At 46.6% G+C, this 23,225-nt stretch overlaps 2 protein-coding genes across 3 annotated transcripts in view; one reads left to right on the top strand and one right to left on the bottom strand.

Moving 5' to 3' along the window:
• Positions 1-9,830, bottom strand: part of mvb12a (multivesicular body subunit 12A) — a 42,427-nt gene extending 32,597 nt beyond the window's left edge. The window contains exon 1 of the mRNA XM_038784736.1: positions 9,677-9,830. The gene's annotated coding sequence lies outside the window, so the exon portion shown is untranslated. The remainder of the gene's footprint in view (positions 1-9,676) is intronic.
• Positions 9,831-10,102: 272 nt separating this feature from the next.
• The window catches only part of LOC119957107 (kinetochore-associated protein DSN1 homolog), a 48,974-nt gene continuing 35,851 nt past the window's right edge, over positions 10,103-23,225 (top strand). The window contains exons 1-4 of one of the 2 annotated variants that reach the window (XM_038784803.1): positions 10,103-10,198; positions 13,537-13,576; positions 19,129-19,180; positions 21,063-21,365. In XM_038784803.1, the coding sequence (XP_038640731.1) occupies positions 10,173-10,198; positions 13,537-13,576; positions 19,129-19,180; positions 21,063-21,365 (421 nt within the window). In that variant the 5' untranslated portion in view covers positions 10,103-10,172. The remainder of the gene's footprint in view (positions 10,199-13,536; positions 13,577-19,128; positions 19,181-21,062; positions 21,366-23,225) is intronic. The other variant, XM_038784804.1, reaches the window with a different exon arrangement.

Genomic DNA, 23,225 nt, shown 5'->3' with positions numbered 1-23,225 from the left:
CCATATAGCCTGCAGCGGTTCAAGACAGCTCACCAGCAATGTCTCAATGGCATTTTTGGATGGCCAATCAAAATACTGGCCTTGCCAGTGACGCCCACATCCAGTGGAAGAATTTTAAAAATCTTAGCAATAATACAGGTGATAAAATCATGCTGAAATAAGACACACACAACTGCATTTCTATGGAGCCTTTAAAGGCTACAGAATGAGCCAAAGTGCCTTACAGTCAATGAAGTACTTGAAATGCTCATCCAATTTCAAAAGCGAGCTTCGACAAACAGCAATTCATAATTTATGTGAGACGTTGATTGAGGGATAAATATTGAACGGGACACAGGGAAAACTCTCCTGTTCTTCTTCAAATTGTACCATGGCATCTTTTACATCCCCCCAGAGGGGGCAGACGGGACCTCGGTTTCAAATCTCATCAGAAAGGTGTAGCCCTCCCTCAGTATTGTGCTCGAGTTTCACCCATTGAATTTTGTGCTCCTGCCCTGGAATGCGACTTGAACTTCGTGCAGCAGGGTAGCATGGTGGTTAGCATAAATGCTTCACAGCTCCAGGGTCCCAGGTTCGATTCCCGGCTGGGTCACTGTCTGTGTGGAGTCTGCACGTCCTCCCCCTGTGTGCGTGGGTTTCCTCCGGGTGCTCCGGTTTCCTCCCACAGTCCAAAGATGTGCGGGTTAGGTGGATTGGCCATGCTAAATTGCCCGTAGTGTCCTACAAAAAGTAAGGTTAAGGGGGGGTTGTTGGGTTACGGGTATAGGGTGGATACGTGGGTTTGAGTAGGGTTATCATGGCTCGGCACAACATTGAGGGCCGAAGGGCCTGTTCTGTGCTGTACTGTTCTATGTTCTAACTCACAACCTTCGGAGTTGAGTGAAAATATAGCTGCTGAGCTACAGCTGACATCTTCAGCCTTGAAATGAATGATACCTCTCAATGTGAAAGTGAAAACATCAGGACTTCCATTGCTAACTGCGAAACTGCACCTGCATACGCAGAACTCTGTGCTCAAAGAGCCTGGAGCAGGGGAAATTGGGCCACTTTCTCATTATTCTTTCAAATATTCAAAATATGTGGCTTCATTAAAAATTTAATCTGGTGCAACATTTCAGTGCTAAAATATTATGACACAGCACTGATCGAAACTTCGTCACGCAAGATATGAACAAACCGCATGAACCACAAATGGTACTCCAAGGATGAGACTGCAGTCAGCAACGGTAAAGCAAATGTGAGACACTTTCATTTGCACACTGCCTCAGAAAGAGCATTTAATCGCAGAGGGTTGAACAAAACTTGTAGGAACCAGAGTTCTGAAGTACAGAAACGGGTCAGCCATCATTTCAATTGGGGCATTTCATTAGATTAGATATCAGACAGGGGTTTACCACTGGACAGAGCGACCCATCTCTTTAGGACAGAGGGGTTCCAGTGCTCAGCTCAATCAATTCAATCCTATCAGTTTGCCCACGTTTCCTGTTTGAATTTCACAGAACTAAAAGTTTGGAAAGGGTTGTCTTTAGTGCTGGAAAGATCCACATCAAATCATTTAAGGGGATTAAATACCAGGAAACCATGCAATTTCATGGGAATACTGATATTAGCTTTATTTCTGGCCCTAACATGTTATTTCTGGCCTGAACATGCTATGGATGTGCTGAAACAATCCACTGAGGCATCCTTGCTTTCCAGAACGAAACAAGGCAACTTAAATTAAACAATTAAGAAACTAATTGTTTTAATCTGCAACTCTATTCAACCAAAGATGTCCTTAGCATTCTGCAAATCACTTGCAAGTTCAAATGGCGTTTATGAGAGAAGGGAAGTCACCAGAACCCTGGTATTAAATGACTAACAATGCAGCTACACCCACCTAGTCTCTCGCATTGTACAGGCTTTGTCATTCATTAGTAACATGCAGTGAAATGAAATGCCAGGCTCATTGGCCGTTCAATCATCAGCTACTGCACCACGTATAGCCAAAATTGATGAAATGAGAGCCATGAAGTGAAATAAACAGAAATGGTAATATTGTGGATGCACAATGTACACAGAGCAGCTGCAGCAGGCTGCGTTTCCAAGGTAATGAAACATCTCACAGTTGAGGGAATGTTGACAAGTCTTCTGGGCTCAATCCACTGGTTTATTAGTCATCACGGCTTTGCAACGGGTTACTGGCTTGATAAAAACAGTGCTGATCGCATGACAAAACTCCCACTGTAATAAAAGCAGTCAGCAGTGGTGTTACCTCTGCAATGGAGTCACCCACTGGTGTGAAACAATTGCAGACTCCTCACATACACGCACAACCTGCACGTTGGGAAAAGACACACCTAACCAAATTCAATTGAGAAAGGCACTGCCCAGGTACAAAGGTTCCCGGTTTAATATCAGATCTACCTTAAAGTAGCCGAAACCAACTGGGATGCTGGGAACAAGGCTCTGCCCCATAAAATTGGGGCTGAAAGGGAGATGTGGGGGTAAGGGGATGAAATTCAGCCACAGCCCTCGGTCCTAATTGCCAGCCAACTATCTCGGTTGGAAAGCACTAACTTCCTCTGGCCACACAGCATGTTGTAACGAGGCTTTTCAAGCCATTATCGGAAAAAAAGCAGGTGATCCCGTGTGCTGGAACAGAAGCTCGCTTAATTATTTTGGCACAAAAGAAGGTTCTGACACCTGCTTCCTGCTTTTACAAAACAGCCGGCTGGGCAAATTAAAACAAAGTCTGGAAGCAATCCTTCAACCATTTGTTCCTTTTCGTTATCAGCGCCGGCTGCAGCTCCACATCCTTCTAATCTCTCTCGCTCGTCGCAAACGTGCCTTTAGTTATAAGCAACCGACAGGATTGTCTTAGTATTTGGATATCTACACCCAGAAGTAGCAAGAAGGGAACTGGGATCTACTTGGGTGTCTCTAGAATATTAGATATAGGAGCAAAATTCAGCCACTCAGCCCATCGGGTCTGCTCCACCATTCAATCATGGCTGATATGTTTCTCATCCCCATTCTCTTTCCTACTCCCCACAATCCCTGATCCCCTTATTAATCAAGAACTAATCTATCTCTGTCTTAAAGACACTTAGTGACTTGGCCTCCACAGCCTCCCGCGCAAAGAGTTCCACAGATTCACCACCCTCTGGCTGAAGAAATTCCTCATTTCAGTGGGACCAAGGACACAAACAAAGGAAAACAATTCACAGAACGGCAATTCATTTGGTTTCCTCATCAATATTCATCACTCATCCAACACCAGCAAAATCAGATTAACCGGTCATTAATTTGCCATTTGTTGCATTAGTCTGCAAAATAGACTTCATTTCAAAGTAGTTATTTGCTTGTAAAGTGCTTGGTAATATCCCGATGATTTGAACATTTCTTTGATATATAGATATGCTCCCTTCCTGAATCCTGTTATTCACCGCAGAGTACCACGGGACAACGACACACAGCGCAGGGCAACGTGCACCCAGGAAGTGACATCCTCCATACTGACACTTTAGCAACAGCCCTGCTCTCATTCTTGAAACATATTCATGCTCAAGTTACAGCTTTCGCATCTTCTGACAGCAGCAATAAAACTGGACAGAACTCTATATCTAAAGACAAAAGGTGGTGAATGGCATTCTTTAGAAGCCAGTGTCTGATATTACAAAGTCTCTACTGCAGCTATCTGGTCTCAGTACTTAAGAGGGTCAAAAGCTGTAGCAAATTCTGAGTGCAACAGTATAGTGGGTAATGAATAAAGTGTGCCTATCCTCTTGAATGAAAACAACACTGAGTGGCTTTATGGTGACAACAGAGGTACATAAATAGTAAGCCATTCAGCCCATCTTTGTTCTTCACTATAGATTACATTCGACTCAACAGTACATTCTCTCCGGCTCCCCTCCCAATCTCATCTCTTGAATAAATATCTAAAATTTTAACCACCAATAGTCCCTCATGAAAACATTGTGCCGATCATTCTTTCTGTGATGACAGCTGTCCTGAATCTTCCTTTTAACCATTTTAACCCAAGACCACTTAGAACATAGAACAATACAGCACAGTACAGGCCCTTCAGTCCACGATGTTGTGCTGACCATTTAACCTAATCTAAGATCAACCTAACCTACACCCCTTCAATTTACAGCTGTCCATGTGTCTGTCTGAGTTGCTTAAGTGTCCCTAATGAATCTGACTCCACCACCTTTGCTGGCAGTGTATTCCACACACTCACCACTCTCTGTGCCAAGGATCTACCTCTGACATCTCCCCTGTACCTTCCTCCAATCACCTTAAAATGATGTCCCCTCTTGACAGCCATTTCCACCCTGGAAAAAGTCCCTGGCTATCCACTCTATCCATGCCTCTCATCACCTTGTTCACCTCGAAGTCACTTCTCTGCCTTCTTCGCTCCAGTGAGAAAAGCCCTAGCTCCCTCAACCTTTCTTCATCAGACATGTTCCGGAATCTTGGCAAAATTTTAATTAATGCCTTCGATTAACCTCTTATCTCAGTTAGATCATATGAGGTACACTTCTGTAAAGAATCCTCTCACTTGCCATCTCCAGTCGTTCCACATAGCCAGTTCTAATTCATCGCCAGAATCTTTTCTTTAAAAAAAAGGATAAAAACATACGCATGGAAAAGGAAAAGGCTGTTCAATCTTTCCATGGACTGTTTCCAACCTTGCCCCCAACTCAAAAGTCGGAGCAGAGGATTATGAATAAATCTGTCATGAATTGAACTATAAGAAAATCTACAAAACCCAAACATGCAGCCAATGCTACCAAACCCGGGTTTATTTGTTTGTATAATGTTTCTACTGACTAACAACACAGAGTTTCATGTGATACTCTGTTAGTCTGCCTTCAATCTAGTCTTTAAACCATAAGATTATGCAGCTCCTGACAAAGGATTGAATTAACACTGAACAAAGTGAAATTTCTTTCCCCGCACATCCACCAAATGACTTGCAGGAGTGGAAAGAATGACTCAATCCGCAGGCTGACTCGAGGTTGAACCATTTTACAAACATCATATCTATATTCGCTTTGTCACTCAACATCGGAGAGCTGGATTACATCACCTCTCAAATTGTCTGACGCCCAATTACCAGAATTTCAGTTCGCTGTCAGTGAAGTTGAATGTGAACTGTCAAAGCCACACCTTCCTGAATCAGGCTCACTTCTTTTTGACCCAAAATTAATCTATCTTCAGATTTCCACAGTACCTTCCTTGCAGCGTTAATGCAAGCTTACTTGTGACAATAATAAAGATTATTAGATGCATCACAAAATTTAAGCCAGCACGCCAAACCATAGCTTCATAATAAAAAAAGCAAAACCCTGCGGATGATGGAAATCTGAAATAAAATCAGAAAATGCTGGAAAAACTCAAAGACGGTCTGGCAGCAGCTGTGGAGGGAAAAACAGAGATATCATTTCGAATCCATATGACACTTAGACCATAAGACATAGGAGCAGAATTAGGCCACTCGGCCCATCGAGTCTGCTCCACCATTCAATCACGGCTGATATGTTTCTCATTCCCATTCCCCTGCCTTCTCCCCATAACCCCTGATCCCCTTATTAATCAAGAACCTATCTATCTCTGTCTTGAAGACACTCAGTGACTTGGCCTCCACAGCCTTCTGCGGCAAAGATTCACCACCCTCTGGCTGAAGAAATTCCTCCTCATGTCTGTTTTAAAGGATCGTCCCTTTAGTCTGAGATTGTCTCTTCTGCTTCTAGTTTTTCTTACAAGTAGAAACATTCTCTCCATGTCCACTCTATCCAGGTCTCGCAGTATCCCAAAAGTCTCAATAAGATCCCTCCCCTCCTTTCTAAACTCTTAACGAGTACAGACCCAGAGTCCTCAACCGTTCCTCATACGACAAGTTCTTAATTCCAGGGATCATTCTTGTGAACCTCCTCTAGACCATTTCCAAGGCCAGCACATCTTTCCTTAGATACGGGGTCCAAAACTGCTCATAACATTCCAAATGGGGTCTGACCAGAGCCTATATAGCCTCAGATGTACATCCCTGGTCTTCTAGCCCTCTCAACACGTGAATGCTAACATTGCATTTGCCTTCCAAACTGCCGAATGAACCTGCGCGTTAACCTTAAGAAAATTGTGAACAAGGACTCCCAAGTCCCGTTGTGCTTCTGATTTCAGCTCTGGGGTCCCAGGTTCGATTCCCGACTTGGGTCACTGTCTGTGTTGAGTCTGCACGTTCTCCCCGTGTCTGCGTGGGTTTCCTCCGGGTGCTCCGGTTTCCTCCCACAAGTCCTGAAAGACGTGCTGTTAGGTGAATTGGACATTGTGAATTCTCCCTCTGTGTACACGAACAGGCGCCGGGGTGTGGCGACTATGGGCTTTTCACAGTAACTTCATTGCATACTGCTTGTGGCAATATAGGTTTTTATAACCCAAAAAGGCCATTTTGCCCAAATGGTTTATGCTGCTGGTTATGCTCCACATAAGCTGCTGTCAAACCTATTTTCTCTCAGCCTATCAGCATAACTTTCTATTCCTTTGTCCCCAATCTAGCTATCCTTTAAACGTATCTGTTATTTGCTTCAATCTGTTTGAGATAATAAGTTCTCATCAAGCAATGCCCTGTAGTTTGCTTGTTTACTCCTTTCTTTCCAGATACAAACATGAATTGCAATCTGATTGTAATCGGGAGTTTCAGTTTGCCCAAAACATGTGGGGCGAGATTCTCCCAAAACGGGAGAAATCGTAAAGCTGCCGTAAAACCCGGGCGGGTTTTACGGTAGCGCGCCCCTTCCCGACGGGGGACCGATTCGGGTCCCCGGTCGGGGCTAGCAGCCCGACGCCGTAAGCTCCGGCATCACGGGCTTAACGAAAATCGTTAAGCCCGCTTGCCGGAGTTAGCGCCGGCTGACGCGTCATATGACGTCAGCCGCGCATGCGCAGTTTGGAAGACTCCAACCCGCGCATGCGCGGGTGACGTCACCGCGTTTTTGCGCGAAACTCGCGCATGCGCGGGCCGGGTTGCCCCTCAGCCGCCCCGCGAATGGATACTGCGGGGCGGCGGAAGGACAAGTAGTGCGCGGACATCGGGCCCGCTGCCCGCGATCGGTGCCCACCGATCGCGGGCCCATGGCACCGTACGTGGTACGGCCGTGCCAATCGGTGCCATGGTTATTAATAGCGAGTTTGTGACGCCGTTTTTACGAACGGCAAGACCAGGTGTGTTTGCCGTTCGTAAAAACGGCGGAAAGGGCTGGGACTTCGGCCCATCTAACAGCTGAGAATCGCTGCCGGCCGTAAAAAAACGGCGGCAGCGATTCGGGTCGGGTCTTCGGCCGGGGGGGGGGGGGGGGGGGGGGGGGAGAATAGCGGGAGGGCGGCAAAAATGTCAGGAAGGCCCTCCCGCTATTCTCCCACCCGTCGTGGGGGGGCGGAGAATTTCGCCCGTGGTTTCTGACCTCTGTGTTCCCAGCCTCCTCAGCTAACTTCAATTCATAATTTTTACAATCTTTTTTGCCTGCTCTAACAAATTAACACATTTGCCATTTAATTTCCAACCCCTCCCCCTCCGCCAATATTTGCACATGCTTAGTACATAACACGTCAGCTATTTATTACTTTGCATATCATCCGTTGTCAGGAACAATTTCTAAATTCGTCCAGGTACTTCCTGGAACAATTCCCGAACAATGCAGGAGTTTAAAACAAGAGCTTTCTTTCATTACTACCCACTGTCAGTTTAGCAGATAGGATCATTGTGGGGTGGCCCTGATTGCCAATTTTCTTTCAAGTAACCCACCCCCAAAAGATATCCAAAGTAGATTTGAGATAGTCAAGGCAGCTTTTTCAGAACAAAGGAGGCGTTAACGTCAAAGAAACTGAACCTGAATCTTAGGAAAAGAATGCAGAGGTGCTACATTTGGTCACCTGTTAGATGCCTTTCAAATATGGACAAAACAAACAAAGCAAATTATCAACTAGCTGAATGCATTTGAGATGTGGACGTTTAGAAGGATGTTTTGCATACAATACAGACAGAGAGACGAATGAGGAAATGCCGAAAATAATAGGATTGTTGTAGTACAGGAGGCCATTTGTCCCACCCAGCATGTCTGCACTGGCTCTCCAATTCCCTTCAGTGCCATTCTTGCACCTTCTTCCCATAACCTTAGCACATTTTTCCTTTTTAGATTGAACCTGCCTCCGCCACACATAGGCAGTGCATTCAGGTTTTAACTCGCTGCGTGAAAAAGGAGGTACATAGTAGCACATCAAAGGCAATTCAGAGGAGGTTCACTAGATTGATTCCAGAGATGAGGGGTTTGCCTTATGAAGAGAGATTGAGCAGTTTAGGCCTATACTCTCTCGGTTTTAAGAGACCTAGTTGAGGTCTACAAGATGATAAAAGGTACTGACAAAGTGCGGTGGGTGCTGGGACATTGATTAAATTTGAGATAGACAGATTATTAATTAGTAATGGGTTGAAGGATTATGGAGAACAGCTAGGAACGTTGAGCCAGAGATCAGCCATGATTGTATTGCGGGCTTGAGGGACTAAACTGTCTACTCCTGCTCCTAGTTCTTATGTTTGAAGTGTTTTTTTGCTTATTCTAGCTATTATTTTTAATCTGTCCACAATCCTTTCACTAGTAGCAACAGTTTCTCCCTACCACTCTGTCCAGACACCTCGCGATTCTGAACACCTCCAAATCTCCTCTCAAGCCTTCTTTATGCCGAGGAAAGCAGATTGGAGAAGATAGGACTACCTTCGTAACTGAAGCTCCTCATTCTCTGGAACCTTCAGAGTGATTATTTTCTGCATTCTCTCTCTCACTGCCTCCACATCCTTCCTAAAACACGGCGCCCGTACCCCAGCTGAGGCTGAACTAATGTCTTACACACAAGTTCAACGTAACCTCCTGGTCCTTGCACTCTGTGAATGAAGCAGAGGGGACTGAAAGCTTCGTCAGCCACTCCCCTCATAATGCTGGAGGAAGAGAGGAAATGAGCGCGTAGCATCAAAGAGAGAAAGAAGGGCGGCATAGTGGCACAGTGGTTAGCACGGCACTGAGGACCTGGGTTCGATCCCGGCTCTGGGTCACTGTCCATGTGGAGTTTGCACATTCTCCCCATGTCTGTGAGGGTCTGTTACCCTCACAACCAAAAAAGATGTGCGGGGTAGGTGGATTGGCCACGCTAACTTGCCCCTTAAGGTGGAAAAAAATGAATTGAGTGCTCTAAAATTTATTTTGAAAAGAAAAACAGAGAGAAAGATGCAATAGAGGAAAACTTGGAGGTGAGGAGAGACAAGAGGGGGATTTAAAAAAAAGGCTCGAAATGTCACTAAACAAAATACTGAATAATTTGGGGAGTGAATCAGGACGGTTGCCTGACTTATTAAGGTTGTTATGAGAGTGTTTGCGATGCTGAGGGTTTGCTGGGAGCCGGAGGGGCCGCACTGACCTTTACCTGTTCACTCAGGTGTCAGCTCCAAGCTGCCTGACTCACCTGGGCGCTGCCTGACTCACCTGGGCGCTGCCTGACTCACCTGGGCGCTGCCTGTCCGCAGGTAAGGGAGGGAGGGACTCCCCCCTTCACACACACACGGTGAGTCCCCACCCTGGCTGAATCCCCCCCCCCCAAATCTCCACATACCCCCCTCGGCACCGCCGGTGTATCTTACCTGGAAAGCTCTCCTCCTCCTCCACCACCTCGGCGACGATTCCGCCTCTCCGCCGCGCTCCCAACTTTGGCCGAGCTGCCGTTCGGGTTTGTTCGGCTCTTTCCGGAAATCCAGTCACCACCTCGGCCGGAGAGCGGCCGTTACTGGCGGTTGGTCGGGGGGGCGGGGCGAAGGGAGGGATTTGGGGGCGGGAGGGCGGGGCGGAGTGGAGAAGGCGGGGCGAGGGGCGTGGTGGGGGCGGGGGCGGATGCAGAAGCGGGGGCGGGACCCAGCTGGAGAGGGGGCGGGGCCCAGCGGGCGAGGCCCGAGGGAAAGTTGCGAGGGGGCGTTCCCATGCCAGGCAGGCGCAGTGGCAGCCCCCCCCGCACGTGAGCCATGCCGGCTCACTCCAGTGACCTTGCGGCTGACGCGGGGCTCGTCCATGATCCCTCGCGCGCGAGGGGGCGGGGCTCGCCCATGATCCCTCGCGCGCCTTTGAGCAGGACGGCGGCAGAAAATGGAGGACGGATCGGTGAAGAAACGGTCAGCGGCTTTCTATAAACACAGAAAAGGCCGGACAAACTCAGCGGGTCGGGCAGCATCAGCGGAGAGAGAGAGAGAAACAGAATTTTAAAAATAAATTTAGAGTACCCAATTAATTTTTTCCAATTAAGGGGCAATTTAGTGTGGCCAATCCAGCTACCCTGTACATCTTTGGGTTGTGGGGGTGAGACCCACGCAAACACGGGGAGAATGTGCAAACCCCACACAGACAGTGACCCAGGGCCGGGATGGAACCCGGGTCCTCAGCGCTGTGGAGGCAGCAGGGCTAACCCACCGTGCTGCCCTGAGATACAGAGTTAATAAAATGAAAATCGCTTATTGTCACAAGTAGGCTTCAAATGAAGTTACTGTGAAAAGCCCCTAGTCGCCACATTACCGCGCCTGTTTGGGGAGGCTGGTACGGGAATTGAACCGTGCTGCTGGCCTGCCTTGGTCTGCTTTAAAAGCCAGCTGTTTAGCCCTGTCCGTGTGGCCTCTTCTGTTAACTTGAAGAGGGCTGGGGGGGGGGAGTGATGGACATCAAACTGTGAATGGTATTGTGAGGGACTGAGGCGTTTTAATAGTAGCAAAGGTGAATGGGGAATGTCTGGATCGGTGATTGTTGAACAAGCCAGGGGTGCAGACTAACAAAACGAACGGGGGGAAGTCACGATGGAGGGGAAAAGTTCACGGTCTAAACCCGCCAAGTTCCATGTTGAGTCCAGATGGCTGTAATGCAATTGGAAGATGAGTTCTTCTTCACTTTGCGTCAGGGAGCATCATTGGGGTTTCGCGGCAGCACCGAGGACAGAGACGTGGGCGTGAGAGCAGGATGCTGAATTGAAATGGCGAGTCACCGGAGTAATATTGTGACCCCATGGGACAAATTGAGTTTTGGTTGCTTTAAACAAACCCCCCCTCTCATCACTGACACCACCACCCCCCCCCCCCCCCCCCCTCATGATCATTGACCGCTCAATCACTTCTCTGCCAATCCCACACTTGAAATGTTCCTTATTTTCTTTGTAAAATTTGGTCACCTTGAGTAAGCATAAATACTAACATGGAGTGGTTCAGCTGAATAGCATGTTTCTGTGCCATCTATCTTATGCCGACCATTCGTTGATGCCTCGGGTCCCCCATTCCAGGGAATTGAATGCAACGTGTAGGTTGACACTCCAGTGCAGTACTGAGGGAGTTGAACCGGGACAGGTTGATTGGAAACACATTTTGGTGGATAAAACAGTGGATGAAAAATGGGAGACTTTCAAACGAGAGATGAATAGGGTGCAAGCTAGGTTCGTACCCATGAGAGTAAAGGCAGAGTACCCTCGGCTAGAGTACCCTGGATGACAAAGGTTATTGAGAAAATAAGGAAGAAAAAGGCATATGAAACTGATGTAAAATTGGAGTCATTGGAACATCACAGTGGTGGGGGCCTCACGGTAGCATGGTGGTTAGCATAAATGCTTCACAGCTCCAGGGTCCCAGGTTCGATTCCCGGCTGGGTCACTGTCTGTGTGGAGTCTGCACGTCCTCCCCGTGTGTGCGTGGGTTTCCTCCGGGTGCTCCGGTTTCCTCCCACAGTCCAAAGATGTGCGGGTTAGGTGGATTGGCCATGCTAAATTGCCCGTAGTGTAAGGTTAATGGGGGGATTGTTGGGTTACGGGTATACGGGTTACGTGGGTTTAAGTAGGGTGATCATTGCTCGGCACAACATCGAGGGCCGAAGGGCCTGTTCTGTGCTGTACTGTTCTATGTAGGCCGAGGACAGAAAGGTCAGAGTGAGAGCAATGTGGCAAAGTAAAATGACAGGTGACTGGAAGCTTAGGCTTCTGTTTGCAGACTGGAGATGTTTTGCAAATCGATCACCCATAGTTGGTCTCCAACCTGTAGAGACTGTTGTGAGCAGATGACGACTGCTTTTTGAAAGAAAAAACACAGCAAATTGAGTTTGGTAATGGTGAGATTTTCATACCAAATCGATATGAATTACAAAAAAGTACAGAGTAGTCCAGTTAATTATTTATTACATTTCCAATCATGCTGAAATATTTTTAGATATGTCCTAAAGGGTGAAGAACTGATTCTTGGGGAATTGAGAAAGCGATAGGAGGTGATAAATTAATTGTATCGGCAGAACCGTTATGAGGAAACGAACTGGATCACGACACTTCCCGGCTGGGTTGTAGTGTATCTGGAGAAATTAAACCATTTAGTCCTGGGAAGGGGTGAGCAAAGATTTTTGAAGCCAATATCTGTTTTGAGGAAGACGATGCGTGCCATTAACCAGGACCGCTATTCAGCTCGACTCCTGGGATGGTGGGACCGACGCACGAGGAAAGATTGAGTCAGTTAGGATTGTATTCGCTGGAGTTCGGAAGAATGTTTTCAAGAAGCAGTTAGATATAGTACTTACGGGCAGCACAGCGGCGCAGTGTCTAGCACTGCTGCCTCATGACGCCGTGGTGCCAGTTCGATCCCGTCTCTGGGTCACTGTCCGTATGGAGTTTGAACATTCTCCCCTTGTCTGCGTGGGTTTCGCCCCCACAACCCAAAGATGTGCAGGGAGGTGGATTGGCCGCGCTAAATTGCCCCATAATTGGAAAAAATTAATTGAGTACTCTAAATTTAAAATAAAATAAAAGATATAGCACCTAGGACGAAGGGGATGAAAGGTTATGGGGGGGGGGGGGGGGGGGGGGAAAGTGGGATTAAGCTATTGAGTTGGACGAGCAGCCGTGATCATAATGAATGGGGGAACAGGTTCGACGGGCCAAATGGCCTCTTCCTGCTTCTATTTTCTATGTTCACTCAATTCTGTTTATCCACTTTTCGCTTCAATGTGTTTCGTGCAACAAAGGTTTGCAAGACTGACTCCTGGGGCGAGGGTGTGGTCCTATGAGGCGCGATTAAGTCAACCAAGCAGATCGTCCCATGGTTGGAAAAATGAGAGGCGATGACTTTGTAACATAAAATCCTAAAGGGGGGTCAATGCTCGGAGGTTATTTCCCATGACTGGGCGATAGTCTCAAAATATCTGGAGTGGGACTTGAACAATTTCAGTCTGAAATGAGAAGAAATGCATCTGCATTCCAACCGTGACTGCACTTTAAATGCAATTCATTGGCTGGGAAGCACTTTAGGAATCGCGAGGTTGGAAATGGCGCTATATAAATTCAAGTTCTCTTTCTCAAAGTGATCAGCCTGGGGGCGGGATTGTGGAGTGTATCAAACTTGCTTTTGGGAAATGTTCACTGATTTTAATTTGCTGGCAACATATTTGCTGAAGTTCCGTTCTCTCTCTCTCTGACTTATTCTGAACTGTTTTGTTCCAGACTCCGGAGTTCCAATCAACATGCATCGTTGCTAAGTCAGGTCAGTAATGTGTTCTTTTTAAAAAAAAAATCTTTATGAGTTAAGCAATGACAACATTTCTCCACCCTTTGCTTTGGGTCAGGGTTATAAACAAGAAGGATTACCTGGGCACCCTCTGCAGTGAATGGCATGGAAAGATCAGGGAGCGATAAAAAGGGCCTCCTCCCGTCACTCGGCAAGTTTACCCAATCAGTAGCTGAGGTTTGAGAGTAGGACAATTCCGGGTTTAATACTTGGTGCTGTCGATGCTAAGACCGGCTTCTTTGTCCCGAGGCTAGAGGGAAGATCCCCTTCTGAGATGCCTGCTGGGGAGTAAGTAAGATGTGTATGTTATAAAAATCATACACACTGATTTGGTTCACCTTTGACACCCTTCTCTCCATTCTGCCCTACACAATCCAGTTTCAAAATTCAGCTTCAGCCACACAATGTTTCAACAAACCACTTCATTATGCTATACCGCACATTATGCAGTGTCTCAAATCCGACAGTCTGAAAACCGGATGCTGCTGTTCATCAGTTTGAATTGTTATCGAACGAGTAAAATAACATCCAAAATAATTTACCTAAGTGCTACACGCCGGATTCGCACGCCAGCCTTTTCCTGCACCCAGAGTGGTTCCAAGCACCCTTGACCCCACCTGACCTGGCTTGCTCCAGTCCGTCCAGCCTGCATAGAACTGCCCAACCCAGCCTCGGAGTTTGGGAAGTGTCCTCAGGACTGGCATACAGTGACTCGCTTGGTGCTCCCTCAGTTTTATTGGCCATAGACACTCTTGTGGGGGGGGGGGGGGGGGGGGGGGGAGGGAAAGAAATGTTTTACTCGCTGCGCTATGGGGTTTCCCAAGAACGTTCTTGGTTAATTTCTTAAGTTACGTTTTAGTTAACCCATGACAGAGATGAACCAGGCCGGTGGGTTCTCGGTGTGACTACTGGCCAGTGAGATCTACTCCGTGCACCGCGCTTGAAATTGTTTGAAGTAGCTGATGGGTCGCTTTTTTACAAACGCAGGAAGCTGCAGTTCTCTGGTAGCTTCACCCATGTTTGAATCAGCCACAGCCTGTAAGTTAGCCGTACCTCAGTTTCTTTTCAAGCCTTATTTTTCCACAATTGATGTACTTTTTTTCAAATTTTAATAAAAGGACACTTATTTGCTTAATTTCATGTGTCTTTAATGATTGGATTCAAATTCTCATTTTATTCCTCCGAAACCTGGTTCAGACTTTGGTTTGCCGGTTTTGAGGCACCGTACTCACTCTTCAAACTTGACAATCCATCTTTGATTCCCCCCATTATAACCTTTTAAAAAATTTGATTCAAAAGATCGAAGTAGATAAGATGGCAGCACAAGTAGTTCCTACAAATAGTGATGCGATTTTGTCGAACAGCAGGGCGATTTTCATTCTGAACAAACTGCAATAAGCACTAAAATAACACGCAATATTCCTTTCACTTATTAATTATTTGATATTATATTTGTAGTCAGTTAAGGTAAAGGGTAAAAATGGCAGGAGATCCCAGACCCGTGTTATGCTCCTCGTGCTCAATGTGGGAGTTCAGGGACGCGGCCGATGCTCCTGACTCCTTCATGTGCGGGAAGTGTGTCCAGCTGCAGCTCCTGTTCGACCGCATGGCGGCTCTGGAGCTGCGGATGGACTCACTTTGGAGCATCCGCGATGCTGAGGAGGTCGTGGATAGCACGTTCAGTGAGTTGGTCACACCGCAGATTAGGATTGGTGAGGGAGACAGGGAATGGGTGACCAAAAGGCAGAGAAAGAGTAGGAAGGCAGTGCAGGTGTCCCCTGCGGTCATCTCCCTCTAAAACAGGTATACCGTTTTGGATACTGTTGGGGGAGATGACTCACCAGAGGAAGGCAGTAGTAGCCAGGCTTATGGCACCGTGGCTGGCTCAGCTGCACAGAAGGGCGGGAAAAAGACTGGCAGGGCTATAGTCATAGAGGATTCAATCGTAAGGGGAGTAGACAGGCGTTTCTGTGGTCGCAATCGAGACTCCCGAATGGTATGTTGCCTCCCGGGTGCACTGGTCAGGGATGTCTTAGATGGGCTGCAGGACATACTGAAGGGGGAGGGTGAACAGCCAGTTGTGATTGCATATAGGCACCAACGATATAGTTACAAAACGGGATGAGGTCCTACAATCAGAATTTAGGGAGTTAGGAGATAAGTTAAAAAGTAGGACCTTAAAGGTAGTCATCTCAGGATTGCTACCAGTGCCACAAGACAGCCAGAGTAGAAATTCAAGAATAGTCAGAATAAATACGTGGCTTGAGAGATGGTGCAGGAGGGAGGGGCTCGGATTTTTGGGACATTGGAACCGGTTCTGGGGGCGGTGGGACCATTACAAACCGGATGGTCTACACCTGGGCAGGACTGGAACCAATGTCCCGGGGGTGCTTTTGCTAACACTGTTGGGGAGGCTTTAAACTAATGTGGCAGGGGGATGGGAACCAGATTAGGAAGTTAGAGGTCAGTAAAGAGGCAGCAACTAAAGCCAGTAAGGTACTAGATAATAAACTCAATGTGACTAAGAGGAAGAGTAGACAGGTAAGAGATGATGAACGCAAAGGGACAGGTGGTCTGAGGTGCATTTGTTTTAATGCGAGAAGTGTAGCAGGTAAGGCAGATGAACTTAGGGCTTGGATTAGTACCTGGGAATATGATGTTATTGGTATTACTGAGACTTGGTTGAGGGAAGGGCAAGACTGGCAACTAAAAATCCCAGGGTATAGATGCTTCAGGAGGGATAGAGAGGGAGGTAGAAGGGGGGGAGGAGTTGCATTACTCGTCAGATGATATACCAGCTGTGATTAAGGAGGGCATGATGGAGGATTTGAGCACTGAGGCAATATGGGTGCAGCTAAGAAGTAGGAAGGGTGCAGTAACATTGTTGGGACTTTACTACAGGCCTCCCAAAAGTGAGCATGTAGTAGAGGTACAAATATGCAGACAGATTATAGAAAAATGTCGGAACAATAGGGTGGTTGTGATGGGAGATTTTAACTTCCTCAACATTGAATGGGATTTGTGTAGTGTTGGATGTGTAGATGGAGCAGAGTTTGTAAGGAGCATCCATGAGAGTTTTTTAGAGCAGTATGTAAATAGTCCAACTCGGGAGGGGGCCATACTGGACCTGGTATGGGGAATGATCCCGGCCAGGTGGTTGATGTTTCAGTTGGTGATTACTTTGGGAATAGCGATCACAATTCCGTAAGTTTTAGAATACTCATGGGCAAGGACAAGAGTGGTCCGAAAGGAAGAGTGCTAAATTGGGGAAAGGCAGAGTATAACAAAATTCGGCAGGAGCTAGGGAATGTGGAATGGGAGCAGCTGTTTAAGGGTAAATCCACATTTGAAATGTGAGAGTCTTTTAAGGAAAGGTTGATTACAGCGCAGGACAGACATGTCCCTGTGAAAATTATAGAATATAATTATAGAAGTTATTATAGAATTATATATAGATTATAGATTATATATATATATAGATTATAGAAAAATGTAGGAGCAATAGGGTGGTTGTGATGTGAGATTTTAACTTCCCCAACATTGAATGGGACTTGTGTAATGTTGGAGGCGTAGATGGAGTTTGTAAGGAGCATCCAGGAGATGAAAAAGGAAGCATACATAATATCGGGAAAGTAGGACGAATCTCAAACGCGCAACAAAGAGGGCTAAAAGGGGTCATGAAATATCTTTGGCTAACAGGGTTAAGGAAAATCCCAAAGCCTTTTATTCATATATAAGGAGCAAGAGGGTAACAAAGACAAAAGAGGGAATTTATGCGTTGAGTCAGAGGAAATGGGTGTGATTCCTAATGAGTACTTTGCATCGGTATTCACCAAGTAGAGGGAAATGACGGATGTTGAGGCTAGGGATGAATGTGTAAATACTCTAGGTCAAGTCGTCATATGGAAGGGGGACATTTTGGGTATTCTAAAAGACATTAAGGTGGACAAGTCCCCAGGACTGGATGGGATCTATCCCAGGTTACTGAGGGAAGCGAGAGTCGAAATAGCTGGGGCCTTAACAGATATCTTTGCAGCATCCTTGAGCACGGGTGAGGTCCCAGAGGACTGGAGAATTGCTAATGTTGTCCCTTTGTTTAAGAAGGGTAGCAGGGATAATCCAGGGAATTATAGACCTGTGAGCTTGACGTCAGTGGTAGGCAAACTGTTGGAGAAGATACTGAGGGATAGGATCTATTTACATTTGGAAGAAAATAGACTTATCAGTGATAGGCAGCATGGTTTTGTGCAGGGAAGGTCATGTCTTACAAACCTAATAGAATTCTTTGAGGAAGTGACGAAGTTAATTGATGAGGGAAGGGCTGTAGATGTCATATACATGGACTTCAGTAAGGCGTTTGATAAAGTTTCCCATGGCAGGTTGATGGAAAAAGTGAAGTCGTATGGGGTTCAGGGTGTACTAGCTAGATGGATAAAGAACTGGCTGGGCAACAGGAGACAAAGAGTAGTGGTGGAAGGGAGTGTCTCAAAATGGAGAAGGGTGACTAGTGGTGTTCCACAGGGATCCGTGCTCGGACCACTGTTGTTTGTGATTATACATAAATGATCTGGAGGAAGGTATAGGTGGTCTGATTAGCAAGTTTGCAGATGATACTAAGATTGGTGGAGTTGCAGATAGTGAGGGGGACTGTCAGAGAATGCAGCAAAATATAGATAGATTGGAGAGTTGGGCAGAGAAATGGCAGATGGAGTTCAATCCGGGAAAATGTGAGGTGATGCATTTTGGAAGATCTAATTCAAGAACAGACTATATGGTCAATGGAAGAGTCCTGGGGAAAATTGAAGTACAGAGAGATCTGGGAGTTCAGGTCCATTGTACCCTGAAGGTGGCAGCGCAGGTTGATAGAGTGGTCAAGAAGGCATACAGCATGCTTGCCTTCATCGGACGGGGTATTGAGTACAAGAGTCGGCAGATCATGTTACAGTTGTATAGGACTTTGGTTAGGCCACATTTGGAATACTGCGTGCAGTTCTGGTCGCCACATTATCAGAAGGATGTGCAGAGGAGGCTCACCAGGATGTTGCCTGGTATGGAGGGTGCTAGCTATGAAGAAAGGTTGAGCAGATTAGGATTGTTTTCGTTGGAAAGACGGAGGTTGAGGGGGGACCTGATTGAGGTCTACAAAATTATGAGAGGTATGGTCAGGGTGGACAGCAACAGGCTTTTCCCAAGAGTGGGGGTGTCAATTACTAGGGGTCACAATTTCAAGGTGAGAGGGAGAAAATTTTAAGAGAGATGTGCGTGGGAAGTTTTTTACGCAGAGGGTGGTGGATGCCTGGAACGCTTTACCAGCGGAGGTGGTAGAGGTGGGCACGATAGCATCATTTAAGAGGCATCTAGACAGATATATGAACGGGTGGGGAACAGAGAGAAGTAGATCCTTGGAAAATAGGGGACAGATTTAGATAAAGGATCTGGATCGGCGCAGGCTGGGAGGGCCGAAGGGCCTGTTCCTGTGCTGTAATTTTCTTTGTTCTTTGTAATAAAGCATTTTCTTCTCCCAGCAGAGTTCCTCATCTAAAAGGAAATGCATCAAACAGAAGAAGCCTGGGAACCCCGGTAAGAATCCATTTGCTGCGCACACAGTAATATCATTCACAAACGTCCTATGGAGACATGCGAGACAGGTACCGCTCCTATCCACGTGCTGTAAAAAGTCAGTGTTCCTGAGGAGGTTCAAAGGGAAAATCAAAATGGGAGGCAAGGGGAAAATGTGCAGAGCTTGTAGAGAGAAGGTGATGTTGGACAAAGTACAGGGTGACACACAGCTTTCCGGTGGAAGGATTGTACTGAGGCTCATTATTAGCGAGCAAAGCTCAATGAGGGCAAATGTAAAGTACTAGCAAAGTAAAAAAATAGGACTCGTGTGTACTCAACCTTGCACAAGGCAAGCTGAAAGAGATCCAGCAGTATTAGTTAACTCATTGCTCGCTAAAGCTAGATATTGTGAGGAAACAGCAAAAACAGAGCTGCGAGGAAGCAAGGTAACGTTTCTATCCGGCGAGGTCACACTGCTTTGCTGCTATTGCTTCATCATCGATAATAACTGACCTGTCTACGAATGGGTTTTTTTTTTTAAAAGAGAAAAGGCCCAAATCTTCAGACAAATCAGTGTAGAAGAACCTTGCTTTCCCTCCTTTCTATGCTACATGTCTTCATCCTGTGAGGTATGCCTGGCAGAGAAAACGCCGAGGATCAATCTTAAACTGTTTTTAAGTTGTTAATGCTTTTAGTGTTCAGTAGCCTGCCACGTGCACAATTGAAAGCCTCTCTGCAGTTCGCATTGACTAAAGTGTATAACTGCAACCAACAAGAGAATCACGCTGCGATGAGGGTCGCGCTTTGTGCTGTTGCCGGCTTCCATTCCTCTGCCTCCTGCTCACGTGGTTTGACTAACTTTCTGCTCATGTGCTGCATAAACGCTGGGGCAATCTAACTGGTGGAATGTTCTGTGTGCGCGCTGTCCGTTTTGTAAAATCTATTCCGTCTCCTTGTAGTTGGGCTTGCTGTAAAACGACCGTAATAGTGTCTGTCTTCACTGCCATTTGCTTGATCCCCTTGTAGCGTTGGCTACGTGTAATGTTTGATGCAGAACTTTAGTCGACTGCTTCACTCGCATCGCCATCAGGAGCCTTCCGGCTGGTGGTTCTTTCCCTCTAGTTGCAGCCACGGTGCATCTTCAGTAGGGAGTGGAGTTTTAACCCTTTTCCTTCCTCACTTAACTGACACTCTGTATTTGCTAATTTCACCTCACCCTTTTAGACAGCACTTGTCCTTTCCTAACGTTTTCTTGTATTACTGCTGGCAAGCTGTTAGTATTGTTCAGTTCCGACCTAACAACAGTGATCACACTTTGGAAGTAGTGTCTCGCTGTGAAGAGCTTTGCTGAGGGGGCAAACGCTGCTTTGTAAATGCGCAACTGTCCAGAACCGTGTTTCCGTCACCAGGTGACATGGGCAAACTGTATGAGCAGTTGGCAAAAAATGCATATTATGGAATCTCCGTCTGCTTCATGGGTGTTAGCATCGCACAGTAGCCACTCCTTGTGCAGATAGGGAAGCTAATCCACTGTTGTTAGCCTTAAGTCATAGTTAATGGTCAATACTTCAATCATCGTCACTGTGAAGTTGGAAGTTAACAGTGGTTCTGGAGCAAGAACAGTGCATATTGAATGGAGAAGCAGAGTCCAGTAATGCACACTGATGACATGACACATTTAGTTCACACTAATCCCAAATGCAGTCACCAGCTCGAGTGGTCATCTTGATGCCTTTAATTCTTTACCATCTGCTACACTGTGGAAGAGACGAGCAAGGAAGCTGACACTTCTGCCTCTTTACGAAGTAACTTTCGTTCTGTCAGGTGCAACCCACATGGCGGAAGATCTCCTCTTTTGATTGTTGCTGAATGTTTTCTCCATCCTTTAATTTTTTTTTTCTAGAACATGTCGCCAAGCAGGAGGAGACGCCACCAAGCAGCAGCCCCCTGACCCGGCGCAGTGCCAGGCTAAACCCTGGTCGGTGCGCCGACGTCAGTCTGACCCCTCAAGAGCACGACCATGCAAATCCAAGCTGCCACACCAAGATGTCCCCTGCCAACCCCTCCAAAGAGCCCGAGGTCAGTAAGGCGCCTTCTCCCAACAAGCAGGCCAAGAAAAGCCTGCAGTCGCAATCGTGGCGACGGTCCAGCTTGAAGGGCGGTAAAGGTCGGAAATCCCTCCCTCCAATCCACCAAGACTCAAAAGGTGAGGAAGAGGGTTGTCTTTTTTTAATCAAACTGGGTACTGAGTTTGAAAGCTTTACTCAGTTATATCTGCAGCGAGAATGGGCTCGATTCCTGTCTTTTTGCTTTGGGGTGTAGAACAATCAACCGAGCATCCTGGAGCAGACAATGTTTCCACTTGTTCAATGCTATTGCGCGCCAGAAGATTATTTCCACCAAATAATTTGAAATGAATGGATTGTGAGTAATCCACCTTCGGGCTGGTGTAGTTTTCCCATTACCGTTAGAGAATTTCCGTCCGTGTATTCCAGAGGCCCATGTTCGCACTTGTAAAGTTAACCATTGGGGGGCGCGAAGATTGCAGAATGCTCAGCTGCAGGTTGCTATTTGTGGTCCCCAGCTGTGTGAGAGATGCCTTATGAAGCTGTTATCGAGTTATTATTTAAATCCATTACTCATATCATTAGGAAGTGCTGAGGCATCTTTAGATGTTGTTACCTCTGTACATTCGTTTTTAACTTCCATTAGTTCTAATTCTATTCTGTTACTATCATTTTGATGACTAACTCCCGTTTTTGAGTCCATTTTGTTACTTTTATATATGAAAGATTTTTTTTTTTTAAATAAATTTAGATTAGCCAATTATTTTTTCCAATTAAGGGCCAATTTAGCGTGGCCAATCCACCTACTTTGCACATTTTTGGGTTGTGGGGGCGAAACCCACGCAGACACGGGGAGAACGTGCAAACTCCACACGGACAGTGACCCAGAGCCGGGATCGAACCTGGGACCTCAGCGCCGTGAGGCGGTTGTGCTAACCACTAGGCCACCGTGCTGCCCTTTATATATGAAAGATGATTTACTTTCACCACATCTTTTCGGCTACCTTTTGTGGTCAAGTTACCACAGAAGCCTAAACGGTTCCCTAGCTTTGTGGTGTAGGAAAGGAGAGAACTGCGGTGGTTGCTGTTGTATTCCTGCCAGATGCTGCAGAGTGGCTTTGGGAGTGTCCTGCAGGTAGCTCTGCCACCCCGTGTGTAGAAGCCTTGCAGTGGAAAGAAAGGGAGAGCTTTAGTACCACAGGATCGATTTGTCTGTGTATCCAAGTCTGAACGAGTCATTGGAACAGGTCTGGTGAACGAACTGTTCTCACATTGTAAAAATGTCCTTTGACTCTCTGTACATACAAGAACTGAAGAACTATGAGCAGAAGTTGGCCACTCGGCCCCTCGAGCTTGCTCCGCCATTCGATAGGATCATGGCTGATCTGATTGTGGCTTCAGCTCCAGTATCCTCCACATAATCCTTCACTAATGTCCTTTAGGGAAGGAAATTAGCTGTCCTTACCCGGTCTGACCTACATGGTGACTCCAGACCCACAGCAATGTGGCTGATTCTTCAATGCCCTCTGAAATGGCCTAGCAAGACACTCAGTTCAAGGGAAATTAGGGATGAGCAATAAATGCTGACCCAGCCATCGATGCCCATATCCCCGAACTAATACAAAGAAAAACCCTTAACTGTAATGCTGATGAAAAATCTAACTCCAACCCTAAAGTTGTTCAATGAATCAGCCTCCAATGCTTGCTGGGGGATAAAGGTTCCATCGGCTAACCGCTCTGAGAGAAATAAATTCTCCTTATCTCAGTCTTAAATGGGATGCCCCTAATTTTAAACCGTGTCCCTGGTTCTAGACTCCCCTTCTTCTGGATGGGTTGTTCATCAGAGGCCCTGGAGCTCTCACGAGCATTGCCGGTCGTTACAAAATGGAGGAATCTCTCTTGCGCTCAGAGCACGTGACCTGCACTCTGCCGCCGCTTCTGGAGAGAAGATCCCATCGATTTTTAAAGCTAATCGGCTCTTGAGTCAGCACGCTGACGTC

The sequence above is a fragment of the Scyliorhinus canicula genome, chromosome 25 (genome assembly GCF_902713615.1).
Source record: "Scyliorhinus canicula chromosome 25, sScyCan1.1, whole genome shotgun sequence".
Classification (NCBI taxonomy): Eukaryota; Metazoa; Chordata; class Chondrichthyes; order Carcharhiniformes; family Scyliorhinidae; genus Scyliorhinus; species Scyliorhinus canicula.
The sequence above is the reverse complement of the archived record's forward strand: the minus strand, read 5'-3'. Positions and strand labels throughout refer to the sequence as shown.